A 22,159-nucleotide genomic window follows, 5' to 3' on the forward strand; every position below is an offset into this window, starting at 1 on the left:
GAGTGCCCCCGAGTTCAATCCCCAGTACCAAAAAAAAAAAAAAAAAATCCAGAATACAACGTGAGTGCCCACTAAGTATGTGGAAGCCTCACTTCATAAAACAGTTCATCTGGCTTCATTTACCATGGAATGAGGCTCTCCTGTTACCAGGGAGACAGGACACTTCTTCTTGTCCTCACGAGAAGAGAAAGCCTGGGTGGCCCACTGGTCCAAGTATCCTTCAGGAGTATGGAGGCCGCAGTCCCTGATGCCGGTTTCCTTCTCAAAAGGCTCACAAATCCCATCTCCCTCATACGTGTAGCAAAGGCTTGGTTCCCCTGCCGAGAAATGTGTATGACACAGTGTTTTTATATTTCGTGGGGAAAAAGTCAACATGAGAGTGCTGCAGCATTTCTCCTGTGGCCCCCTGAGGTCCGGTGATTGCCAGGTAGCCTAGCGTCCACCCCAAACACACATACCACCTCTCCAAGGGAGAAGGCTCCTTTCTCATTCCTTTCATTAGAATCCACCTCATGATAAAGTCATAGAAAGAGTAGGGACTGGGAAGAGAGGACAGGCAGAACAAAAGCAGCTGTAGGTCGAGTGTGGGAAGAAATTTTAAGTTAAATACTTAGAGGAAGTTGGAGGTACAAAAGAAGGAAGAAAAAGAACAAAGAATTCAAAAAGTGGAGTATTGTATTATATGCTTAAATCCCCTTTATAGTCTTTGAAATATTAAAATATTTAAGAGGGTTGTCCATTGAATTATTTCTTTTAATCATTTTTTGGATAGTGCTTCTCTCATGTAACTGCTTTGAAACTAGATGCATGGGTTTGAAGCTTATAAGGTGTCCTGTGTTTTCTTTCTCTCATGTAGGACAACCATGTGAGGTGTGTGGTTTCTGCGTGTTTCTTTAGGGGGAAACCTGAGTCTCAGCACATCTATGTGACTTGCTGAGGCACGCTTGCCCCCGGGGGCAGGTTCACTTCCTCCTGTGGCTCTGTACTGTCTCCTGCTGAGGCAGCAGACAAGTGAGAGGGGACTGTGGGGGGGCTGGTGGCTGCAGAGCAAGCTTGCAGGCCCTGGGCAGGCGCCACACTTGCAGGGTAACTCCCGCTAAGTGAAGAGTACTGACTCCACACAGACATGCAGGCTTGCTTTCTCCACAGGTGGAAAGCTGAGAAGCAGTTACGAAGCCATAGATTAAGTTCTGTTGTTCTTGAACCAAGATACTGGACAATTAATATTAAGTGCATGGTTCTTATTTCTCATACCTACCTAAATAGTAAGACATTAAAATAAGATCAAGATTGATACAAAATCAACACCAAGATGCATGTTCAGTAAGATCACTACTAAAGCTCACTGTTACTGTACCAGGCTTTCTGTCTGTATGTCCTCATGGCAAGCCCATGGGGCTACTCCAGTGATTTGTCAGCAGCTCAGCTCCATGGTGACTCTATGTCTGTGCCCAGGCAGAACACTACACAGGACGCCATGCTGTTTGAGGCCCTCTGCTCCTGCATTCCATCCAACCTATGACCTACCCCAGCCTCTCCCCAAAGTACCTTTGGAAGGACTTTCCCATATAATTCCCATCTTTCTCTCTTTATTTATAGTAATCACACACACACACACACACACACACACACACACAATGTTTTTCTATTTACAACCCAGTGACTGCTTTTTTCCTGTTGTCTATTATTTTTAAACATGGAATTAAAATTGTTGTCATGTTGTTTTTTCAAATCTATCTGAAAACAATAGACTACTTTTAAGACATATTTCCAATGGTTGCTTCAAATCTAATCTTTTTTAATATTTATTTTTTAGTTTTAGGTGGACACAACATCTTTATTTTTTATTTTTATGTGGGGTTGAGGATTGAACCCAGCGCCCTGCGCATTACAGGCGAGCGCGCTACCGCTTGAGCCACATCCCCAGCCCTCAAATCTAATCTTTTGAAAAACTAATGAGATAGAACTATATGCTTAACAAAAAATGAGCTTATTATTCCCTGAAAAAGATGTTTAATGGTGGAACACACTGCTGTAAGTTTACCCAGTAAATAATTTAAAGATAGTCTTAAATATAGTATTTAAGTATAGTTAAAATAATTTAGATATAGTCTTACTGGAGTTAAAAGCTGAGGAAATATGAGTCAAACTTTATGGGATCCAATGCGATAGAAAAAGTAAAATCTACTCTTAGGTTAAATGAGACTTGAGCCGCACAGTGTTTGGGGAATGTATGTTTATTTTCAATATGAGACCACTATGTAACTACCAAAAAGAAACGATGCAAAGAGAGGTGGCATTAACAAATACTTGTGCACAAGGGGGAGGAAATCAGCTCAGGGTATTCTGCACAGCCAAACCACATCTGGAGTATTGGATTCCTTTCTGGGCATTGACCACACAAAGCATGCCAGTTTGGGGTAGAGAGGGAAGGGTCTGGAAACCTAATCACATGAGGGGATGTTTGGGTTGGCAAGGAGAGTAATGAGGAGGCATTTGAAATATCTGAATGGTAGTCAAATAAAACAGGGAAAAAATGTATCCTCTGTAGTCTCATAGCAAGGAAAATGCACTTGATTGAACACAGGAAAGCTGAGCTCCAGGGCTGGCTCTGCAGAGACCTTGTTGTATGCCCTAGGATGAGTCACCTAAATGTTCTGAGCCTCAGTTTACAGACTGGAAAAGGGAAAATTTTATAATAGTAAAGCTAAAGGCATTCTGCACTCTTGAATTATGTAAGTAAAAGCTAGGGGTCTCTTCCTCAGGAATTGGTAGAAGGGGTTTCTATAAGAGCGTGAAGCTAGATAGTATCATTAACGTATCAGTTCTCTTCAAGACTCTTGCATATGACGGGCACTGAATTTGTGTTACTACTGAATACATGTACATTGTGGGCATTTGTTTGTTGAACAAATGTTTGGATAGATAGATGGATGGATGGATGGTTACTAACATTCTACAATTTAGTTCTTGCTCAAGAGAGCAAGGATATTTATATGTTCTATATGTACCTGAAACCTTAATAAATTCTACATAATTAAAATCATAGCCTACTTCATCTTGAGATTTGGAGACACTGAAGTGTTTTTAAACACACTGCTGTTTAAAATAACTTTGCTGTATGGTTGTGCTTCATAGACTTGCTGTAATGCATGCCTCTGGGGATGGAAAATACCGCACTGAAGAAACCTTCAGCAATGGCTTGCATCAGAATTGGGAGAAGTGCTGTAGACTGGCTCCCGGGCCCAAGGGTCTGGAGTCAGAGTCATCTCGCCATGATCTATCACCAGAGATTCTCCTGGACTGAAATGATATGGCCTTCTGTTGTCCTTCTGAGCTTATCCATTAAGTACAGACTCAGGAAGTCAGCCTGCACTCTCTTTGGCTTGGAATGTTTCCCTACCCCTATTTGTATGTAGAATCCATGTCATTGTGCTACTTATCTGACATTTTAGTGTTACATTTGAGGGCCAAAGAAAAATCCTTGGCAACATTAAGCCAGGGAACACTAAAACCTCATAGTTTGCTATAGTTTCAATCTAGAAATGTCCCCCCAAAGCTCATGTTTTGATAACATGGTCCCCAATAAAGAGATCTACTGAGGGAGGATTGACTCACATCAATGTTTTTCTACATGGCATCTAGAACACAATCTTGAAGGGCAGTACTTTTATATTTCTATTTTGAAGATAAACTATGCATATTGTGTATCATCTTGTTCAGTGCTGCCCAATAGAAATATAATGAAAGTTACAGATATAATTTTCAATTTTCTAGTAGCCATGAAGAGTAAAAAGAAGCAGGTAAATTACTTTTAATAATATTATAGCTACCTCAACATATCTAAATGCTATCATTTTAATATGTAAGTAGTATAAAATTATTGAGGTTTTTTTTTAGGCAATGATGAGAGCTATAACCTCCTCAGTAGATTAACCCATTTTATTGATTAATAATTTGAATGGCCTACTGGGTGGTAGGCAGGTGAGGCATGGCTGGAGGAAGTAGGCTATGCCTTTGGGGGTTATGCCTTATGTAACTAGCTCCTCATGCAAGTGTGCCCACCCCCACTTCATGTCTGCCTTGAGCTGAGCAGATTTCCTCTTCTTCCATGATGTTCAGCCTCACCTCAGGCCCAGAGCAGGAGTCGGACTACTGTGGAGTGAGAACACTGAAACTGTGAGCCCCAAATAAACTTTTCCTCCTTTAAGTTGTGCTTATCAGGTACTCTGGTCACAGCAACAAAAAACTAATGTGGTTTAATTGAAATTCTAGAGCTGTATTCCCTTGGTTCAAATCCTGACTTGACCACTTCTAGCAAATAAGCACATGCAGGTTATTTAAGCCATCTATGTCTCAGTTCCCTCATAATCATGCTACTTATTGAATGAGATAATATATGTGGAATACTTAGTGCCTGGGATACAATGGAAATATCAAATGTCATTGCTATTATTGTTAACATTAAGCTATATGTTAGAAGATATTAGAGACTCACAAAAATAATTCCCAGGGATGCCTCTAAAAACAAGTTATAATTCTTGCCAGGAACCCCTGAACTCACCAACACAGTTGAAGCCTTTCTCTAGTTCACATGTCCTTGAACAGCCATCTCCATTCAGCAGGTCTCCATCGTCACACTCCTCTCCCAGGCTCCTAGGAATATATATAAACACACTCAAAATGCTCTTTCCTGTTCAGTTACCATCATTTTAATTTCTTAAATCTCCCCATTACATAACAATAAGTCAAGCTGGGTACAGCAGGAGTTAAGAGAATTGTTTTACAGGGAAAAAATGCATTCAAAGTGATACAATTTCAGCAAAAATTGTTTATTGGTATGCTCAGTGGGTTGTGGAAATTCCTAGAAGTTAAGTAGCCCATGTCTCAGAAACATCTAGAAAATCCCCAGGAGAGTTCTTATTGTGTTTCTGGTAGAGGATCTTGAACTTAGAAAAGGCTTACTAACCCCAGGATGAATAGTCTTAGAAATTATTCATTTGTAACCTACAACTTGGCTAAACTTATTAGTTCCAACAGTCTAAAATCAGTAGCATTGCTAGACACTACTAGTCAATGATCTGAAATAGAAATCAAGAAAGCAATGACATTTACAATAGCTACCAAAAGATAAAATACCTAGGAATAAATTTAATCAAAAAGGTGGAAGATCTCTAAAATGAAAATTATAGAATATTGGTGAAAGAAATTGAAAACACACACACACACACACACACACACTAAATAGCCAAAGAAATCTTAAGCAAAAAGAACAAAGCAGGAGGCATAGTACTTCAAAATATACTACACAAAACAGTATGGTACTGGCATAAAACTGACCCACAGACCAATGGAAGAGCATAGAGAGCCTAGAAGTCAACCCACACAACACAGCCAACTGATTTTCAAGAAAGGTGCTGACACATACTGGAGAAAGGGCTTTTCAATAAATGGTGCTAGGAAACTGGATTCCCCAGGCAGAAGGAAACTCGACCCTTCTCCCTCATCAGTCATAAAAATCAACTCCAAATGGATTAAGACAAGTGTAAGACATAAAATTACAAGAAGAAGACATAGGGGAAATGCTTCAGGACATTGGAATGGGTGAGGATATTTTGGACAAGACCCCAAAAGCACAGGAAACAAAAGCAAAAATAGACAAATGGGATTACATAAAAGAAAACTGGTGTAGAGTAAATGAATCAGAACAGAGTGAAGAGATAACCTCCAGAATGGGAGAGAATATCTGTGAACTATGCTTCTGACCAGGAGTTAATATCCAAAACAAATAAGTTGATTAAAATGGCAATAGACTTAAATAGACATTTCTAAAAAGAAGACATACCGATGGCCAACTTGTATGGAAAAATGTTCAACATCACTTATCACCAGGAAAATATGAAAACCACAATGTCCTCACTCCAGTAAGATTGAGTATTATTTTTTTTAAGACAAAAGATAAAGTTCTGGTGAAGATATGGAAAAAGGGAACCCTTGCACAATGTTGGTAGAAATATAAATTAGCACACCTCTTAAGGAAAAAAGTACAAAGGTCTCTCAACATATTAAAAATAAAACTATCATATGACCCAGCAAGCCCACTACTGGGTATGTATCCAAAGAAAATGAAATCAGTATGCCAAAGAGACATCTGTACCACTGTGCTCACTACAGCACTATTCAGAACAGCTAAGAACAGAAAACAACCAAAGTATCCACTAACTGATGAAAGAATAAGGAAATATGGTACATATACAAAAGGGAATATTATTCAGCCATAAAGAAGAACAGGATCCTGTCATTTGCAGTAACATGGATAGAACTAGAGATCAATAAATAAAATAAGCCAGTCACAGAAGGATTAATGCTGCATGATTTCATTCATATGTGGAATCTAAAATAGTTAAATATTTGATCTCATGGAAGTTGAGAATAGAATGGTGGTTGGCAGAGGCTAAGCAATGGAGGGATGAGGGAGGGATAGGAGAGGTCAATCAGTGTGCACTAGTTACAGTAAGAAGTTCTGGTGTCTGTTGACAGTGGAGTAACTATCAATAATAATCATGCACTCTATAGTCAAAAAGCAAGAAGAAAGGATTTTGAATGTTTTCACCATAAGGAAATGATAAAAGTAAGCTTAACCTGACTTAAACACTACGCAATGTGTACATGTATCAAAACATTACATGGTACCCCGTTAGTATGTACATTTTATACTTCATGTATCAGTTAAAAATAAATTTAACTTAAAAAATCATTTGACCATTAAGAAAAGGGGAGGGGTTCAAAAAAAATCCCATGTGGATTTTTTCTATTCATTTTTATCTGACATTTCTTTATATTTTAATCTCATTGTTTTTTTCTATCTAGATGTAGTTGCAAAAGTCGCAGTTTTGCAGAACTCAAATCTCAGGTCTGTTTACTACCCAGAGACTTAGGTGGTGGCCCCATTGCAGCTATATCTCAGTCCAGGACATCTGTTAAAGATTCAAATTCTGTTCTAACTCCCTACTACCACCTGGTGGAAACTACCATATATTTCAAGGGAGAAACAAGGCTGAGAGAAGAACAACGTCATTTTGGACCTCCCTGCTAATACAACTCATATAACTACACCGGGATTGAGATGGGTAAAATAGTTTAGAGTGCAGGAAACATGAAGCATGTCTGATGACAAGACATGTGTGGTTTGAGCGCTTATGAAAGAACTAAAATTTGACTGTTCTAAATGGTGCCATTTTTCTCCTTGATTTCATCATGTCCAAAAGTGAATACGTATTTTAACCCATCAAAATAAATTTTGTAATATGTAAAGACTTTCAGACACAGGACATCATTAATAGCTCCAACCATTATTTAAAATATATCTCATGGGATGGATTAACAATTAAATAATAACCTATGAGAATGCTTTAAAATGAAATTGAAGTGTACAATGGATGCAATAGTGTAATAACCATGTTTTAAATGGTAAGCTTTTAAGGGAAGAAAGGATAAAAATTAAAAAATAATTTAAGAAAACACTCTTTTCTACATAAGGCAATGGAGTTCAATGAAAAGAGGCTACACTAGGGACCTTATCGGATGAGTGATCCCCGACAAGTCTCCGAAATCTTTGCACCTTAGTCAGCTCATCTATAGAGAGAGGACTGACCCACATCAATGTTTCTCTACATGGCATCTAGAACACAATCTTGAAGGGCAGTACTTTTATATTTCTGTTTTGAAGATAATCTATGCATATTGTGTATTCTTGTTCAGTGCTGCCCAATAGAAATATAATGAAAGTCACAGATAATTTTTAATTGTCTAGTAGCCATGAAGAGTAAAAAGAAGCAGGTAAATTACTTTTAGTAATATTACAGCCACCTCAACATATCTAAATGTTATCATTTCAATATGTAATCAGTATAAAATTATTGAGGTATGTTACATTCTTTTTCCAATTTAAATACTTGATCTTTATGTAGAACTCATAAAATATGTAGTTGAAAGAGTAGATTCACCCACCCAAGTTATCCCAAGTCTTTAAATTAAAGGTTTTCTAATAACTGAATTGAGTTCCAGTTTTTAAACTACATTACTTAAAGTTAGATAAAATCAAATATTCAGTTTCTTAGTTGTATTTGCCACATTTCACAGCCTCAGGAGCCACATATGGCTGGCAGCTCCTGTGCTGGAAACACACACCAAGGGATCATCTTCTGAGGGGCTGCTCTAAATTCCAAGGGGCTTGCTGTGCCTGTTTTGACAGTCTTGTTGACAAGTGGTACCAGGTGGGTGGGATGGTTTGTCTGGCTCCTGTCTGATTTACATGTAATGGGTGTTTCCAGCTGAGGCAGAGCTAGGATTCAGTGATCATCTTCTTGCTGGGTGTCACAGCAGTCCTTCCTCCGCACAGAGGGAGGGTACTTGCATAGGGTGAAAAGTGTATTTTGACAAAGAACTTATACAACCCAGTAGTCAAAAAGTGCTGCCTCAGTTGAAGCTACTTCAAGACACAGGAGCAAATGTGAATACATAAAGTTAGGAATAAGGTCCTGCACACTGTTCTGCCCCACAACACCTAGCAAATGTGACACCCTGGGGCCTCAAGGTGGCTACATAAGAGATAGGCCTTCACAAGCCTATTACTTAAGGCAGAGTGTTTTGTTCAAGGAGGGCTCTGCCAATGCAGCAGTCAGAACACAGCCACCCAGACACCTTGACTTATGGGCTGTAGGCCTGAAATGAGATAGCCAGAACATGGAAACCAATAGCAACAGTTGGTCTCATTCTGTGTGCATAGGAAGCATCCCCAGGGAGAAACTGGATTTGAGCAGGGGAGATGCGATAGCAGGCTGAGGTGGGAGAGGCAGTGCACTAGCAAGGTTTGTGTAATGAAGTGACCTCATTTGCTTCCATGTCTGAAAGAGGTCTGGGAACGTTTAGTGTTTATACTTGTATGCAAAGGAGTAAACTTACATACAGCTTAAGGATCTTAGAAGACTGAAAAGATAAACAATGTTCAGTGATTGCTAAATGATGGGATGGGATCTCAGAATTGATTCCCATTAGGGCCATTCACCTGGTTTGGGAAATTAAAAATAGGCTACCTTAATAGAATGCAGACTCTAAGACAAATCATAGTAACTGGCCTTCCAGCCTCCTCCTCCCAGAAGATTTACATAACTAACAAATCAGGCTACATGTGCATTAAGGATACTTTGATGTAGAGTGACAAACTGCCCCGGTTTTCCTGGGACTGAAGATTTTTCAGTGCTAAAATTGGAAAACAGAATGAATTAGTTCCCTATGTTGATATTGAAGGACAACAAGAAAGGAACATGGTATGTTAAGAAACCAAAGAGGTGTATTCCATCTTTATGTTGGTGATGTTTACAGAAAGGCTGGAAATCACATTTTAATTAGTTCTTTCAGGGGTCCAATGATCAACTCACTTTGCTCAAAGCCATTTGGTAAAATCAAAATCATACAACTTATTAGTATAGGGTTATTAGTAAGGGTGGGCCATTGGTCCAAAATATATCCCCTTCATCATCATTTGACATGGAGCTTTCTGCATAAATTCCTCCCCTGAATAAGTGCCACAGTTATTCACTGAGGCTTTAAGGGGAGCCCTGGAGAATCAACTCCAATATCCCAATGCTCTGGGATGAGCTCTAGATGAAAGTGAAGAGGTGTCAGTGGCTTCTCAAGCTCATCCCAGGTCCCAGATTTTGTAATCTTAACACTAGAACCATCCAGGGCCTTGTCTCTACATATCTAAACAAGCCAAGCTCAAACTGGAGGCTAAACCTTTTATGACCTTGCTCACATACTCCCACACACGTAATACTTACCCTGCCACCTTCCCATCTCCACAGTAAGGAGCACCGTGGATGTGGTACAGAGGAGGTGAAGCTTCTCCCAATTCTGATCCAGCCTCAGCTTGAACTTGGTACTGATACATCTGCCCAGGTATAACCTCCCTGTGGAAACCAATGGGTTGGTGACCATGACCTCCTAAAAATGGGCCTTTTGCAGATGGTTTTCAAGAATGTAAGTGAAATGTTATGGGGAACATAAGTATTAAACATACCACAATTATCTGAAGCAAAGATCAGGGGAAAATTGTATAAAGCAGCATGTTTGAATCCATATTTATTTCTATATTCCCTTAATATTCATATAGTAGATGTACAATAAATGTCTGCTGAATTAACACAAAAGGTAAATGTCCCAGACAATCTAGAAGAAGGGTATGTGAAGAGTGTTTTAACCAAGTCAAAACAAAACAACCATTGGAAAACCAGCGTTCTGTATCTTCAAAGTAATCAGCCTGGAGAGGAAAGCGGGGAATATGGGCTCAGTTGAGGCCATTCTTGGGTCTGTGGATTATAGTTCTCTTAGCTCTCAAAGGAATTCTTGTCTTAAGGAGACGAACCCTTAGGGGTAAGAGCAACTATCTCAGAGAAGAAGGTAAGAACACCTCCCATCACCATTTTGAGGAGGCAAAAATTCATGGTCAGGAATGCATTAAATTAATGTCTATCTACAATACCAGGAACGTGGCTGCAGCAGTTGACATGAGAGATGGAGGGAGTTTCTCAGACTATCTAAAGCCTAAGTACACATATCAGGTGGAGAAAGTGAGAGGCAGGGCACTTAGAAGGGGGAAAGTTCTGGAAGGGAGCTTCTAGTTCCAAAGACAAATTCTGCTTTCATCTTAATTTTGCCCAGTGCTTTCCCGGATTGGAAATCTACCACCAAAGTCAAGGCAGGAGGAGACTACCTAGGAAGACAGGATTTCATGGGACTGCTAAGGCTGCCATTCATGGCAGCCATAAAGCCAAGACCCTCTTTGCTTTTTTTGTGGTGCTCGGGATTGAACCCAGGCCCTTGTGCACATGAGGCAAGCACTCTACTAACTGAGCTATATCCCCAGTTCAGACCCTCTTTTCTTTAACAGACTCTTCAACTCAACCACAAAGATTTCCCACCCTCACCTGATGTAGCAACAGCAAACAGGAAATGTCTTGGGATTAAAAAAAAATACCTTTAAAAACCTCTGTACTGGTTTTTAGGAATTTTAATAGAAAAGACACTCAAATGTTAAAGACTTTTAAATTTTCAAATTAGCTCTCCTTTTAGGGGTTGGGGGAGCAAGCTTCTCATGAGAGTGCTGGATATTTTTAAAGCAAAATCAATTTTATTTTATATTCTAATCAATGCTGATGGTTTCCCTTTATAGGGGTTTTCTGTGGGACTTCTTGTCCAACCATGAATAAAAGTTGGACACTGTTATGTGGCCGAGAAAAGGATGGATGGAAACACAGGCTTGTGTTTACTGTTCTTGGGGGAAAACTTAGCAGCAGGCCTTCAGTGCTCTGAGTTTGTAAAAGGCAGTGTCCTAACTGAGGAAACAGGGTGGAAATACAATTCAGTTAGGAAATCAAATTTAAATCCTGAGTCTGCCATTCACCAGCTTGCAAACCAAACTGAAGTTCAGCCTCAGTTTTCTATTGATAAAATGGGATGTCACTAGCCTTAAACACTATGTGCATATGCATGTAACACCATGTGAACTACCTTGTTAGAGAAGTTCAAAAGTGATATTTTTCTTTGTACATATACCTGTGATATGTCTATATGTTCTCCTATTTGCATTAGGTTTTTCATCATTTTACCTTCTTTGAGCTCTAATTAAAAGAGCAAATATGGGAAGAAAAATGTATTGGAGCTTAAGATGAACATTTTCTTTAGATTTTATAGCTGCGGTAGTGTGCCAAAGGCCACCCCATGCAGGATGCCCCTCTTGAGAGTCTACTTTGCCAGCTCTTGAAGCTGGAGTTGTCTGTATGGCTCACTTGGGCTAGTGGAACATTGTCTTGAGCAACATAAAGCAGAGATTTGAGACATGCAGGCCACTTGGGGCTTGCCCTCCCTGCTGCTGGGAACCTTTCCACCACCATGAGAAGCAGCCCAGTCTGGGACTTGAGAGACCAGGCAGAAAGAGGCCCTCATCTTCCCAGCATGCCAGCTGTCTCTGCTGAGGCTTCCAATGTGTGCACGAGGTCATCCCAGGCCATCTGGCTCCAGCCAAGTCCATCCAGACTAGAACACCCAGCCCATCCATAGCATCATAAGAAGTAACGCTAGCTGTTCTAAGTCACTATGTTTTGTCATGATTTCTACCATGGCAAAAACTGATATAGCACCTCTGACAAAACTTTATTTTACCCTTGTTCTGCCCTCAGGGCAGTCTCTAAGGAATTATGAGGTGAAGGGAATTTGTCTTTGGAGATACCCGTCTCCAAGTACAGATGTTGAATTCTTCGTAGGTAATCCCCTTATCTGAGTCTGTGTCCCCAGCACTGAGCAGACTGTGCCAGGAACACAGCAGAACTCACTAAGCATAGGAAGAAAGAACAGAAATAAGAGAAAGGAGACTTGGAAGAGAAGAAAATAAGAAGAGAGAGGGAGAGATGAGAAAAGGGGGAAAGAATGAAACACACGTTGTGAGTGAGTCATGGGGCAGACTTTGGTGCCTGCCGGGCCTGTAGCCTGAGCTATAGCAGAGTAGACTGTAACTTGTGAATTTTACAGAAGCCATGTCAGATTGTTAGAAAGCTATAGCAAGAATCAGAAAGCAAATTGTCATGGGACCGAAGAATCTAATTCTGATGAACTTACTCTTGGCCAGTACATTCAGTCCAACTCAAAGACCTCATATACTAACCTCCTTTCCCCTTAATCATAATGATGGCCTCAGCAATCAGAACATCTGCTTGTCCCTCTCTGGGAAATATTTTTTCATCTCAGACATGCCACTTGAGAATAAAATCCTCCCTGAGATTCTCAACATTTCTCCAGCTAAATGCATATCAGAAGATTAAAAAGTGGAAATCAAATAAAAAAAAAAATTAAAAAGTGGTAATCAAATTGACTCCCAAGGTTCAGGAAGCCCAATGATTTGGAAGGCCTTGCAACCCAACTCACGTGTCTGTAAACTTCCTGCGAGGGTGTGTCACCACCATGGGCAAGCCGCTGGCAAAGGGTGGCTCCCGGAGAACCTGGTACCTCACAGGCCTGCAGCCAGAGCATAAGGGGCTGTGGGGCTGGGAAGTCAGGAGGGCCGCGTCAATCTCCATTCGCTCATCAAAGGTGTAGACTTTCACCCCTGAGACCTTCCCAGCCACGTGCAGTTTGATGGTGAGTGGGGTATCACAGAAAGTGTCTAAGGGACCCAGATGCACAGACTCCTGGTGTTCCAGCAAGATCTCTGTATCAAAGAGTGCCTGGGAAGAGTCCATGGAGAGGTAAGTGACCCAGAGGGTGAGGGTGTCGGCTTGCACTGGGTGTTGGAAGAGCAGCTCCAGGCTACAGCCTTCTGCAGGGCAGGGCACCGTCATGTTCATATGGTACAGGTGGAGCTCAGGACTCCAGGCCTGCAAGCTCGGCTCACAGGGCTGATCGACATCAGGAGGCCCTGAGGCAGGGGAGCAGAAAGGCACATCAGGAACTGCTACTAAAATCTGAAAATGACCCAGAAACCCCCCAAATAATAATAATAATAATAATAATAATAATAATAATAATAATAATAATAATAAAATAAAAATTTTAATCCGAAAATGAATCAGTAGCCCGTATCAGCTGTCAGAATGAGGAAAGAAGGAGGAGAGAGCCTTGAATTCCTAGGGAAGTTGGCCAGCATAGCAGGTTGTGACTTAAGGACTAATAAGGGCAAAGCGTAACAGTAAAAGGAATGATGCTCTTGTCACTGTCACCTCCACCTGGTGTCCTTAAGGGATTCAGCAGGACCTGGGAATGGGACAATCAGATCCCAGGTGGAACCCTGAGACTGATGCAGAGATGTCAAGTCATGTTCTCCAGAAATTCTTGGGCAGAGGAGAATTGCATACTGAGTTCATTAATAATGTATGGTAAAATTAGTGCTTCTGAAGCCCAAGGTTAACTTCAGTTTGTCACTATCCTCTCTGTAGTGTACTTCATAAGACTTCTCCCATTCCCTAAGACCCCACTGTGGCACCTCATCTTCTCGACTGCTGGCCAGACTCTAAAACCATGTTTGAATTCTCCTGTGAGGTCAGGTGCATGTGAGCAGGTGGGAACTGCAGGGAGGAAATGCAAACACAGAGAGAGGACTGTGGGGAAAGGTGGAACTTGGTAACCAAGAAAAAATGTAATGGTGAAAAATAAAATGCAATAAGGTCAGCTCTGGAAATAATCCATAAGAATGGGTTTTATTTCATATCATGTGAAGGGAATTGAAGAAAATGTGTTGGATTAGAGATCAGCCAGGTTAGGCTCCAGGGGGCACTGTACCCTTACCTTAGCTAGGCAGCCATAGTAGGCACAGTGTTTTAAGCTTTGATTTGCTTGTTTACAAAATACGCACTAATATTTAACTTCTGCCCTATTAGGGGAGTGTAAAATATCTATACAATATTTCATAGAAATGAAGTAATTACATTTGCAAAAGTAGAATTATTTAGTCCTTCAGAATTTGGAAAATAAAGAATGGCCAAAAGCCCAGCAGAATAAGTTGAAACATGTATGTATGTGTGTAAGATGGTCCTTACTGTTTTTTATTGCCAACATTGTGAGTTGATTGATTGATTCATTAAAAACCATGTTTTGCATTACACCCTGGTGCCAATCTAGGTGCTGGAGACAAGAGTGGTGAACAAGAGTGATAACAGTCTAAGCTTCACCCATCTTACAACAGGTGATAGATGTAACAATTATTAAATGGAAGGACATAAAGTGTAACTTCAAGTAGTAATGGCATCTTTGAAGAAAAATGAAGGAATATAAAGGAATAGAGAATTATGAGGTGGGGATGGGAGCTTTTTTAGATTATGAAGCCAGAGAAGTTTTGACCAAGAACATGATAATTAAGGAAGGCATGCACTTGATTCAATTCTCTATTCCCTATAGCATTTAGAAATTAAATGGTGATCAAGAAGAGTTAAGCAAGTGCCATGAAATACATTTTGTGCCTGCATTAAATGTCTGTGCTTGCTCTGTTGAGGGTTCAATTACTTTTACTTCCTGTATTTTAATTACGACCAGGTCCTTCACTCTTTCAAAGTAAAGGAAGTTCAGTTCTTTCTCATCCTAAGTTTCCAGTGCTTATCTCAAATGCCAGTAAAGAAAAGGCCTTGAAAGCCAACCCAGGGGTGGCACTGACTGTCAGAAGCTCTTTATTATAATTTCATATGAAAGGTGAAATAAAGGCTCTCAAAATTGACCTGGTTTGCCTGAAGATATAAGAATTAGGACCCAAAACTTCAAATTCTTTCACCTATGCCAGATAAATTTAGAATGCTTCCAAAAACTGAAATGAAAAAAATTCTGAGTTAATGAGTCCAACAGATATAAAAGTCCCAAACTAGATCAGTTTGCCACAGAAAGGGGACTTCTATGAAATGCCAGACTCTAAACGAGTCTACTGCAGCAATCCTACGGTGGCTCTCCATCCTCCAAGGAAATCTCTCATCTGAGAAAAGCCACTCAATACATCCTGCGGGCACTTCCCTCCAGCTTTCTCCTTTAGGCTCTGTCACTTGGGTAACTGGAAGCCCAAGATGACCTCATGCAGATACTCTTAGGCCACTGTCCTTTATTTCTTGTCACAGTCAAGATTGCAAATTAATTTAAATAAGCCATGTCTAACACATCTTACTGGAGACTTTTTTGGGTCTTAAGAATTATAAGTGGGCGGGGGGAGCAAAGACAAAAGATAACTATTAGGAAAGCTGCTGCAGATGTCAGAAGACGTCAAGCCATCCATCAGGAGGTGCTAAAAGTCATGTCAACAGCATTTTCTGATCTGGAACTAGAAAACGATCCATGCTGAAATATGTCTTTGGAGCCCTGATGTGCCTATGTGAGTGCGTATGTGACTTTTTGAGAAGTTGGAGGAGGGACAGGAAAAGAGATAACGAAAAACATCTCTCTTGTAGAGCTTAGCTCATATCCAAAGCACAACAAGTACCAGTGATTAATGGACTCGTAAAACAGCATAGATGAGAACTATCAGTGTGGAACACCTAGTCCACCCCACCCCCACCCCGATGCACAGAGCCAGAGTGTTAGTTCCCAGCAACTTGCCGTGCCCCCTGTCAGTCTCCTGATACAGAGGAGGAAGAGATCAGCTTACACTGCCATATGACAAGGCTGCTCCAGAGACAATAGGCATGCGGAACACCATTGGCCCTGTCCCACCTGAAGTCACCCCTAGTTCAGCAGAATTCTCTGTCCCTGTGTGCTGTATGCTAATCTCTGCTTTATCACAGCCATTGGGCCTCATGTTGTGTGCTTATGAGACATTTGGCACACAGATGCACCAGGCAGTCTTTCTAAGGCCCTGGAGACACCCAGCAAGACACACACACACACACACACACACACACACACACACACACCTCTACCTCTCTCTCTCTCTCTCTCTCTCTCTCTCTCACTCACTGCCTGTTCCTTACCATGCCACTGCTCCGCCCTTCCTTTACTTTCACCCCCATTGTCAATGGCCACTAAGGCTCAAGTTGAAAAGCCATGGTACTTTACCCACAGCCTCCTCTGGGGTCCAGTAGCCAGAGGAATCACACACTCGCCGAGAGGAAGCCCTGTGCACGTACTGACGGAACATCCCATCTTCTGTGCAGGCACCACACACGCTGCCTGGGGCCCTGGGGAGAGGAAGCAGTGAAGGTGGACATCCATTCTGCTGAGCTGGGACAAGAAAACTGAGAAGACCCAGGGGAAGGGCCTCTTACTGTGGGAGGCCCTAGAGGGCAATGGAAGCACAAGTGTTTGTCAACTCAACTTCCTCCTTATACAGACATCAAAATTGCAAAATTCATAGTGACATCAAAATATGAAGGCCATGAAGGAGAAAAATTTAAGTCATAAAGGAGGCCTGTGGAATGTAAGTGGGTGGCTTCTGTCTTGGGAACACTAAACACAAAACAATTACAATCTGAATTGATATAAAATTTCTTTCTATACTGACTGTTGATAAATTATTAAAGACCCCTTGAATTTTCCCCACTAAAACAGACAGTAATTTTCAGAGTAAATATTGTTTCAGACTCCCTATTTTAATTACATACATAAAATAAAAGTCTGTGAAATATAATGTCCCTCATGTCTCCACTGCCTATGAAGACATATCTGAACCCCTCCCCACAACCCAAGGTATAGCACAAGTCAGCTCCAGCCTCCCCTCCTGCAGTTCCTTCATTAGAAATGAAGGAATGGTATATTTCCATCCGAAAGAACATATCATTATTCCACAAAGACATAGCTCCATGAAACACGCTGTCCCCCACTCCGAATGCCGCATGGCCTTTCCGAGCATCTCTGTCTGGCAAACTCCTATTCTTCAGGGGCCATTCTAATGTAGCCTTTGCAGGGGTACACAGGCTGTTTCCTCTAAGCGGACAGCTCTCCCTCTTGCACCCACGGCACTCACTGGTTCCTCTCCTAGGAGTCTGCTCCGTGGTGCTGAGAATTTCCATTTAACTTCTTTCCTTTGCCGCTAAGCAAGTCCTGGCTTATTCTCTTTCCATCCCCAGCAGTCAGCATAGGGACCAGCTCAGTAGTTTGGGGAAGTGCTTGTCTTATAGATGTCTATGAAATAATTATTGGTTAATGATTAAATACAAGCACCATATTTGAGGTAGGCAGAATAAGTGGAAATAATAATAACTAAACAGCAAAGGGAAATCACTTGATAAGGCTTGTCTTTGGTACTTGGACTGCTTTTAGAAGCCCAATTTTGAACAACACATCTGAAATGCAGGCGCTGAATCAGGAACACTCAATAGGTAGCATGTTAATAGCATATATTAATGTCATATTAAACATCTTACAATGTGCTAGAGAAACAGTGTTGTTAAACAAAGGGCATAGTTATGACAGCAGCTCCCATGTATCAAATGCCTCCCATACCTGGCTGTGTGCCACATGTACTTCCCATAAATTATTTCTAATCCCTGTAACAACCCTCTGTTTACAAGGGAGACAATTCAGGCTCAGGGAGGCTAAGTAAATTGCTCAAGGTCACAAGTTCCTTAATTCTTTCAAGCAAGAGCAAGTTCCCAAACACCGTCTAGTGTCTGGTGCTTTGGCAACTAAGAGGTGTAGCTGAGGCCCCCGCTGACTCCAAATAGAGCTCACTCCTAACGCAGATGCGACTCCAAACCACATGTCCCTGATGCACTTGGCCCTTCCGGAGCTGCTCCTAGTGCGTAGCTGGGGCTCCTTTCTGACATAAGGATTCCAAATACCTACTGGGGTAGAGTAAACATAACTCCAGGAATGACACAAATCACCGGGCATGTGACGTGAGTCCCCCCAACACGCGTGTTGGGAGGCCTCAAAGCTAGCCCACCTAGCTGAGGAAAGGAAGCAAATTGCAGTCCTTTCTGCCAACAGGCTCTCAGCACGCCAGCTCTGATGTCTGCTTTATCGTAACGGTTGTACCAGAGAGAGAATTGAAAGATTAAATTGTTTACATGTGTTACATAAACTGATGTAAAACTCCGGTTTGCGCGTACCCACAGAGGACTTACTGTTCAGCCAGTCCAACCGAGGCTGCACAAGGTCACACTTGCAGAAGGATGATTCTTAGACACATCGCATAGATGTGAGCTGAATCACCCAAAGCAGCTCGGGGAAGCCTGGCTTCTGATGGCAATGCAGACGGTTTGGTAGGGTTGTGAGATCTCAATGATGTCATGCACTGAGTGTGGATCAAGGTATCAGGGAAAAGGGCCAAGATCCCAGGAGGCTGAGAGTAACACTGAAAAAGTCCTCAGCAGCTCTGTCCTTTCTTCATCTCTCTCTGTTCTCTTTCCCAGGCTTGTAGTAAAGCTCCAGGGATAGTCAACTCTGTAGCTGGGCCCTGACACCCAGCGGGGAAGTATGGCACAAGGATTCAGAGAGATCATCTATTTCTTGTCCCTCCTTTCTGAATTTTCAGTGGATTCCCCCAGTTGACCTCTCTGTAGTTGTAGGATCTCAGACTGGTTGTGTGTATTCTCTAAGCCTATATTTTTTAAGTAGGAGTTGAGCCTACCACAAGGACTACATAGGACAAGTACAAGAAAATAGCTACACAATGCCTCTCCCATCCCCCACGCAGATGTCATTCATTTTCTATGCTTTGTTTTTTGGCTTTTTAAAAAATAATTACCCTGACATTCATTTATGCCAGTACACAAAAGAAAAAAAATATAATCTAGTTTTAGGTCTCATGTTTTTCTTCAATAAGCATGTAGTAGATGTCTATTGCAGCAGGTCAAGAAACAAACAAACAAAAAAGTTCCTCTCTTACTCTTAGTCATTGCTAGATGAGTGAGGCTGACAGGAAGACACAGCTAATAAGAGTTCCATAAGCTAGTGGTTCTGGGGGTGGGAGGAAGGCACAGGGCAGCAGGAGGCAGAGATGGTAGAAGAGATGCCACATATGTCAGTTGAGCCCTGATGCAATGCCCTGTGGCATGTTGTACATTCCTACTCACCCATCTACCCCCCCAGTGGAAGCATGCATTCCTCTCTCCCCAGACACCACTGTGAAAGTAGCAAGCTACTGATGCATTGTCCCACCATGGAGGCAGGGGGCAAATGTCCTCTCAGTTCCTCCCATTTATCCTGATCACATTGGCTGGCCTCTTCAGGCCCCATCCTGAGGAGCAAGTGCTAGAAGAACAGGTGCTCTACTAAGCAGCCAGAATGCAGCAGGCTGGAAGAGGCAGCCCCAAGTGGAGAAGCCCACATACATAGTCCCATGTGGGGATTCCCCTTGCTTTACATTCTTCCTCTCCTACAAACCACTGCAAAGAAAATGCTGCAGCTCACCTCTGGTGAGCACCCCTCTCACCTGTCATATACAACTCCACTAATGGGAGGCAGCCAGTGGATAGTGAGGGACTTGTGGGTCTGCCCAATGACCATGGGTGGGATGGGAATGGGGGTGGGATTTCTGTTTTCACTCCACTGCTGATAAACAAGGTCCAAATAGCAGTGCATTCGGGCCACTTGGTTAGGGGTGAAGCTGTCAGTGCAGTCATCATCTGTGGGGAAAAAAAGAAAAACACAAGTAATAGAGGTTTCAACCTGCAAACCACCAAGGCAGGGACAAATCCTGTCTTCTTAGTTGTTCCTAGCACCTAACCCAACACCTTGCACTTGTTAGGTTCAAAAAACACTTGTTGAAAGAATAAATACATTCTGTTCCAGAAAATAACTAAGTTAGAAGAGGAAGAGAGAAAGAACCTCCTTGTCTGCAAGCAAGGCCGTCAACTAATGTTGGGCTGGCCCAGGTGAGATTGGCACCCTGGAGCATAGGCTTGCTATGAGCAAAGATTATTTACTCAGCAAACCACAAGATGGCAGTGTTTCAGCAGAGGGCCTGAGCCTGGGGAGCATGTAAAGTTATAGACACCTGCTTTATTGCTCGGTGATATTGGCCAAGGTTAATGAATTCTCAGGGGAGACGCTGGAGGAAAAGGAAACTAAAGTGTCAAGGGAGCAACAGGGATGGGAATGGTGGCCCAGTCTTACTTTTGGAACCAACAAATTCTTCCTACTAGGTACATTTCTCACAGAGTTACAAAGGAAGTTCTCTCAGTTTCAGGAACCTTTCCATTTAAAACACCAGTCACACACCATCTGGCTTCCTCAGTGTTTCCCCTGCCCATCTCAAAGATGGAGAACTTTATATGGAGCTCTTATCTCTGCTCCACATCATCCAGTCTCTTGCCTTGGCAAAGGCCACTATGTCCTTGCAACAAGGGAAGGCAGAGGTGTCAGTGCTTATAAATTCAATACACCTGAATTATTCACCAAAATGCAACTTGGATAGAAATATCTTGGTGGGTCACAGGAAGAACTGGTGCAACACTCTTCCCTTCAAAGCCATGATGAGGTTCTGATGATCCTTTTATGCATAGTTCTAGAAATAAGAACCTGGAACTCAAAAAAAAATTATCTTCTTTCACCATAAAATAGGTCATCAAATCAAATTAGTCCTGAATTTTTGGGGACAAATTTTCAGTCCATTATAGTCTATTTCATATATTAGTGTTACTTTTTGCCAGAAACAAGGAAGATGTGAGAGACAGGAAAGAAGGAAAATCAAGGAGCTAAATTGAAAAAAAAAAAAAAGCCATACAATACAGTTTTCCTAGGATGAAGAAGATACCATCTTAAAAATGAAATGCAAAATTCTGGGCAGTGTATTGGAGGGCAAGCTGAGAGTCAGTGTTTAGCCAGGGTTTGAGAAGAGAATCTGATTTTTTTTTTTAAGAACAAAACAAAAGGAATCCTGAGCTTAAATGAACTAAATGGCCTTGTTGGCCAACTGTAAAAGTAGTACAAAGAGCCAACTTGACCCGGAAACATCTTTCATCCATCCTTATTGGACTCTTCTTTGGAGTAAAAGCCCCAAAACATGAACGAGAACAAGAATCACCAAGTTCTAGAAGTTGAAGAGATCTCAAGAGGGCTTTTGGCTTTGTTTCATTTTTACTGTCCAAGAAAGAAGTGTGCTTTTCTTTTTTCTCTAGTGAAAAAGAATCCATTCAACAAGACCCCTTAGTATCTCAGTATTTCAACAAGATTCTTCAAGGACATGGAAGAAAAATGAACATCCCATATTAAGTACACTTCAGTTTTCTAACATTTCAACTCTCTAACTGCTTGGTAATCTCTCTGGCCCCTACTCCTCCACCATGCCACCCCCCAGAAGCCCTCAGGTTATCTTAATGAAAAACAAAGGCACCAAGTCTGTTGGGGTACCTGTGTAGCTCATGTAGTTGCTGAATGGAGCCCCTGGGAAGTGGCTGAAGCCACAAGTGTCATTGGCAGGCTCAGGGTCCTGGCATAGCTTGCTCTTGGGAGTGGGGGCGGTGTCGGCACAGAGGTCTCCGGTTTCCATGGACGGCACCGTCTCTCTGCAGGGGTCATCGCAGGATTCTCTTTCACTGACCCCTTTGAAAACATGGTAGAGTCCCAGAACATGCCCCACTTCATGGATCATGATGTTGGTATGGCCAGGCATGCCATAGTAGGCAGGATTGAGGACAACACCACCTGCAAAGGAAGGTTTGAAAAGCATCGCTCAGCAGAGAATGAACATCAG

General features: G+C 41.8%; 1 protein-coding gene across 1 annotated transcript in view; it reads right to left on the reverse strand.

The window, feature by feature from the left end:
• The window catches only part of Pappa2 (pappalysin 2), a 256,472-nt gene that overhangs the window by 116,926 nt on the left and 117,387 nt on the right, over positions 1–22,159 (reverse strand). The window contains exons 5-11 of the mRNA XM_015492059.2: positions 21,817–22,110; positions 19,898–20,090; positions 16,579–16,700; positions 12,982–13,471; positions 9,843–9,971; positions 4,565–4,656; positions 124–317 (exon numbers count right to left, since the gene is read on the reverse strand). Of these exons, the coding sequence (XP_015347545.1) occupies positions 124–317; positions 4,565–4,656; positions 9,843–9,971; positions 12,982–13,471; positions 16,579–16,700; positions 19,898–20,090; positions 21,817–22,110 (1,514 nt within the window). The remainder of the gene's footprint in view (positions 1–123; positions 318–4,564; positions 4,657–9,842; positions 9,972–12,981; positions 13,472–16,578; positions 16,701–19,897; positions 20,091–21,816; positions 22,111–22,159) is intronic.

The sequence above is a fragment of the Marmota marmota genome, unplaced genomic scaffold, assembly GCF_001458135.2.
Source record: "Marmota marmota marmota unplaced genomic scaffold, marMar, whole genome shotgun sequence".
Classification (NCBI taxonomy): Eukaryota; Metazoa; Chordata; class Mammalia; order Rodentia; family Sciuridae; genus Marmota; species Marmota marmota.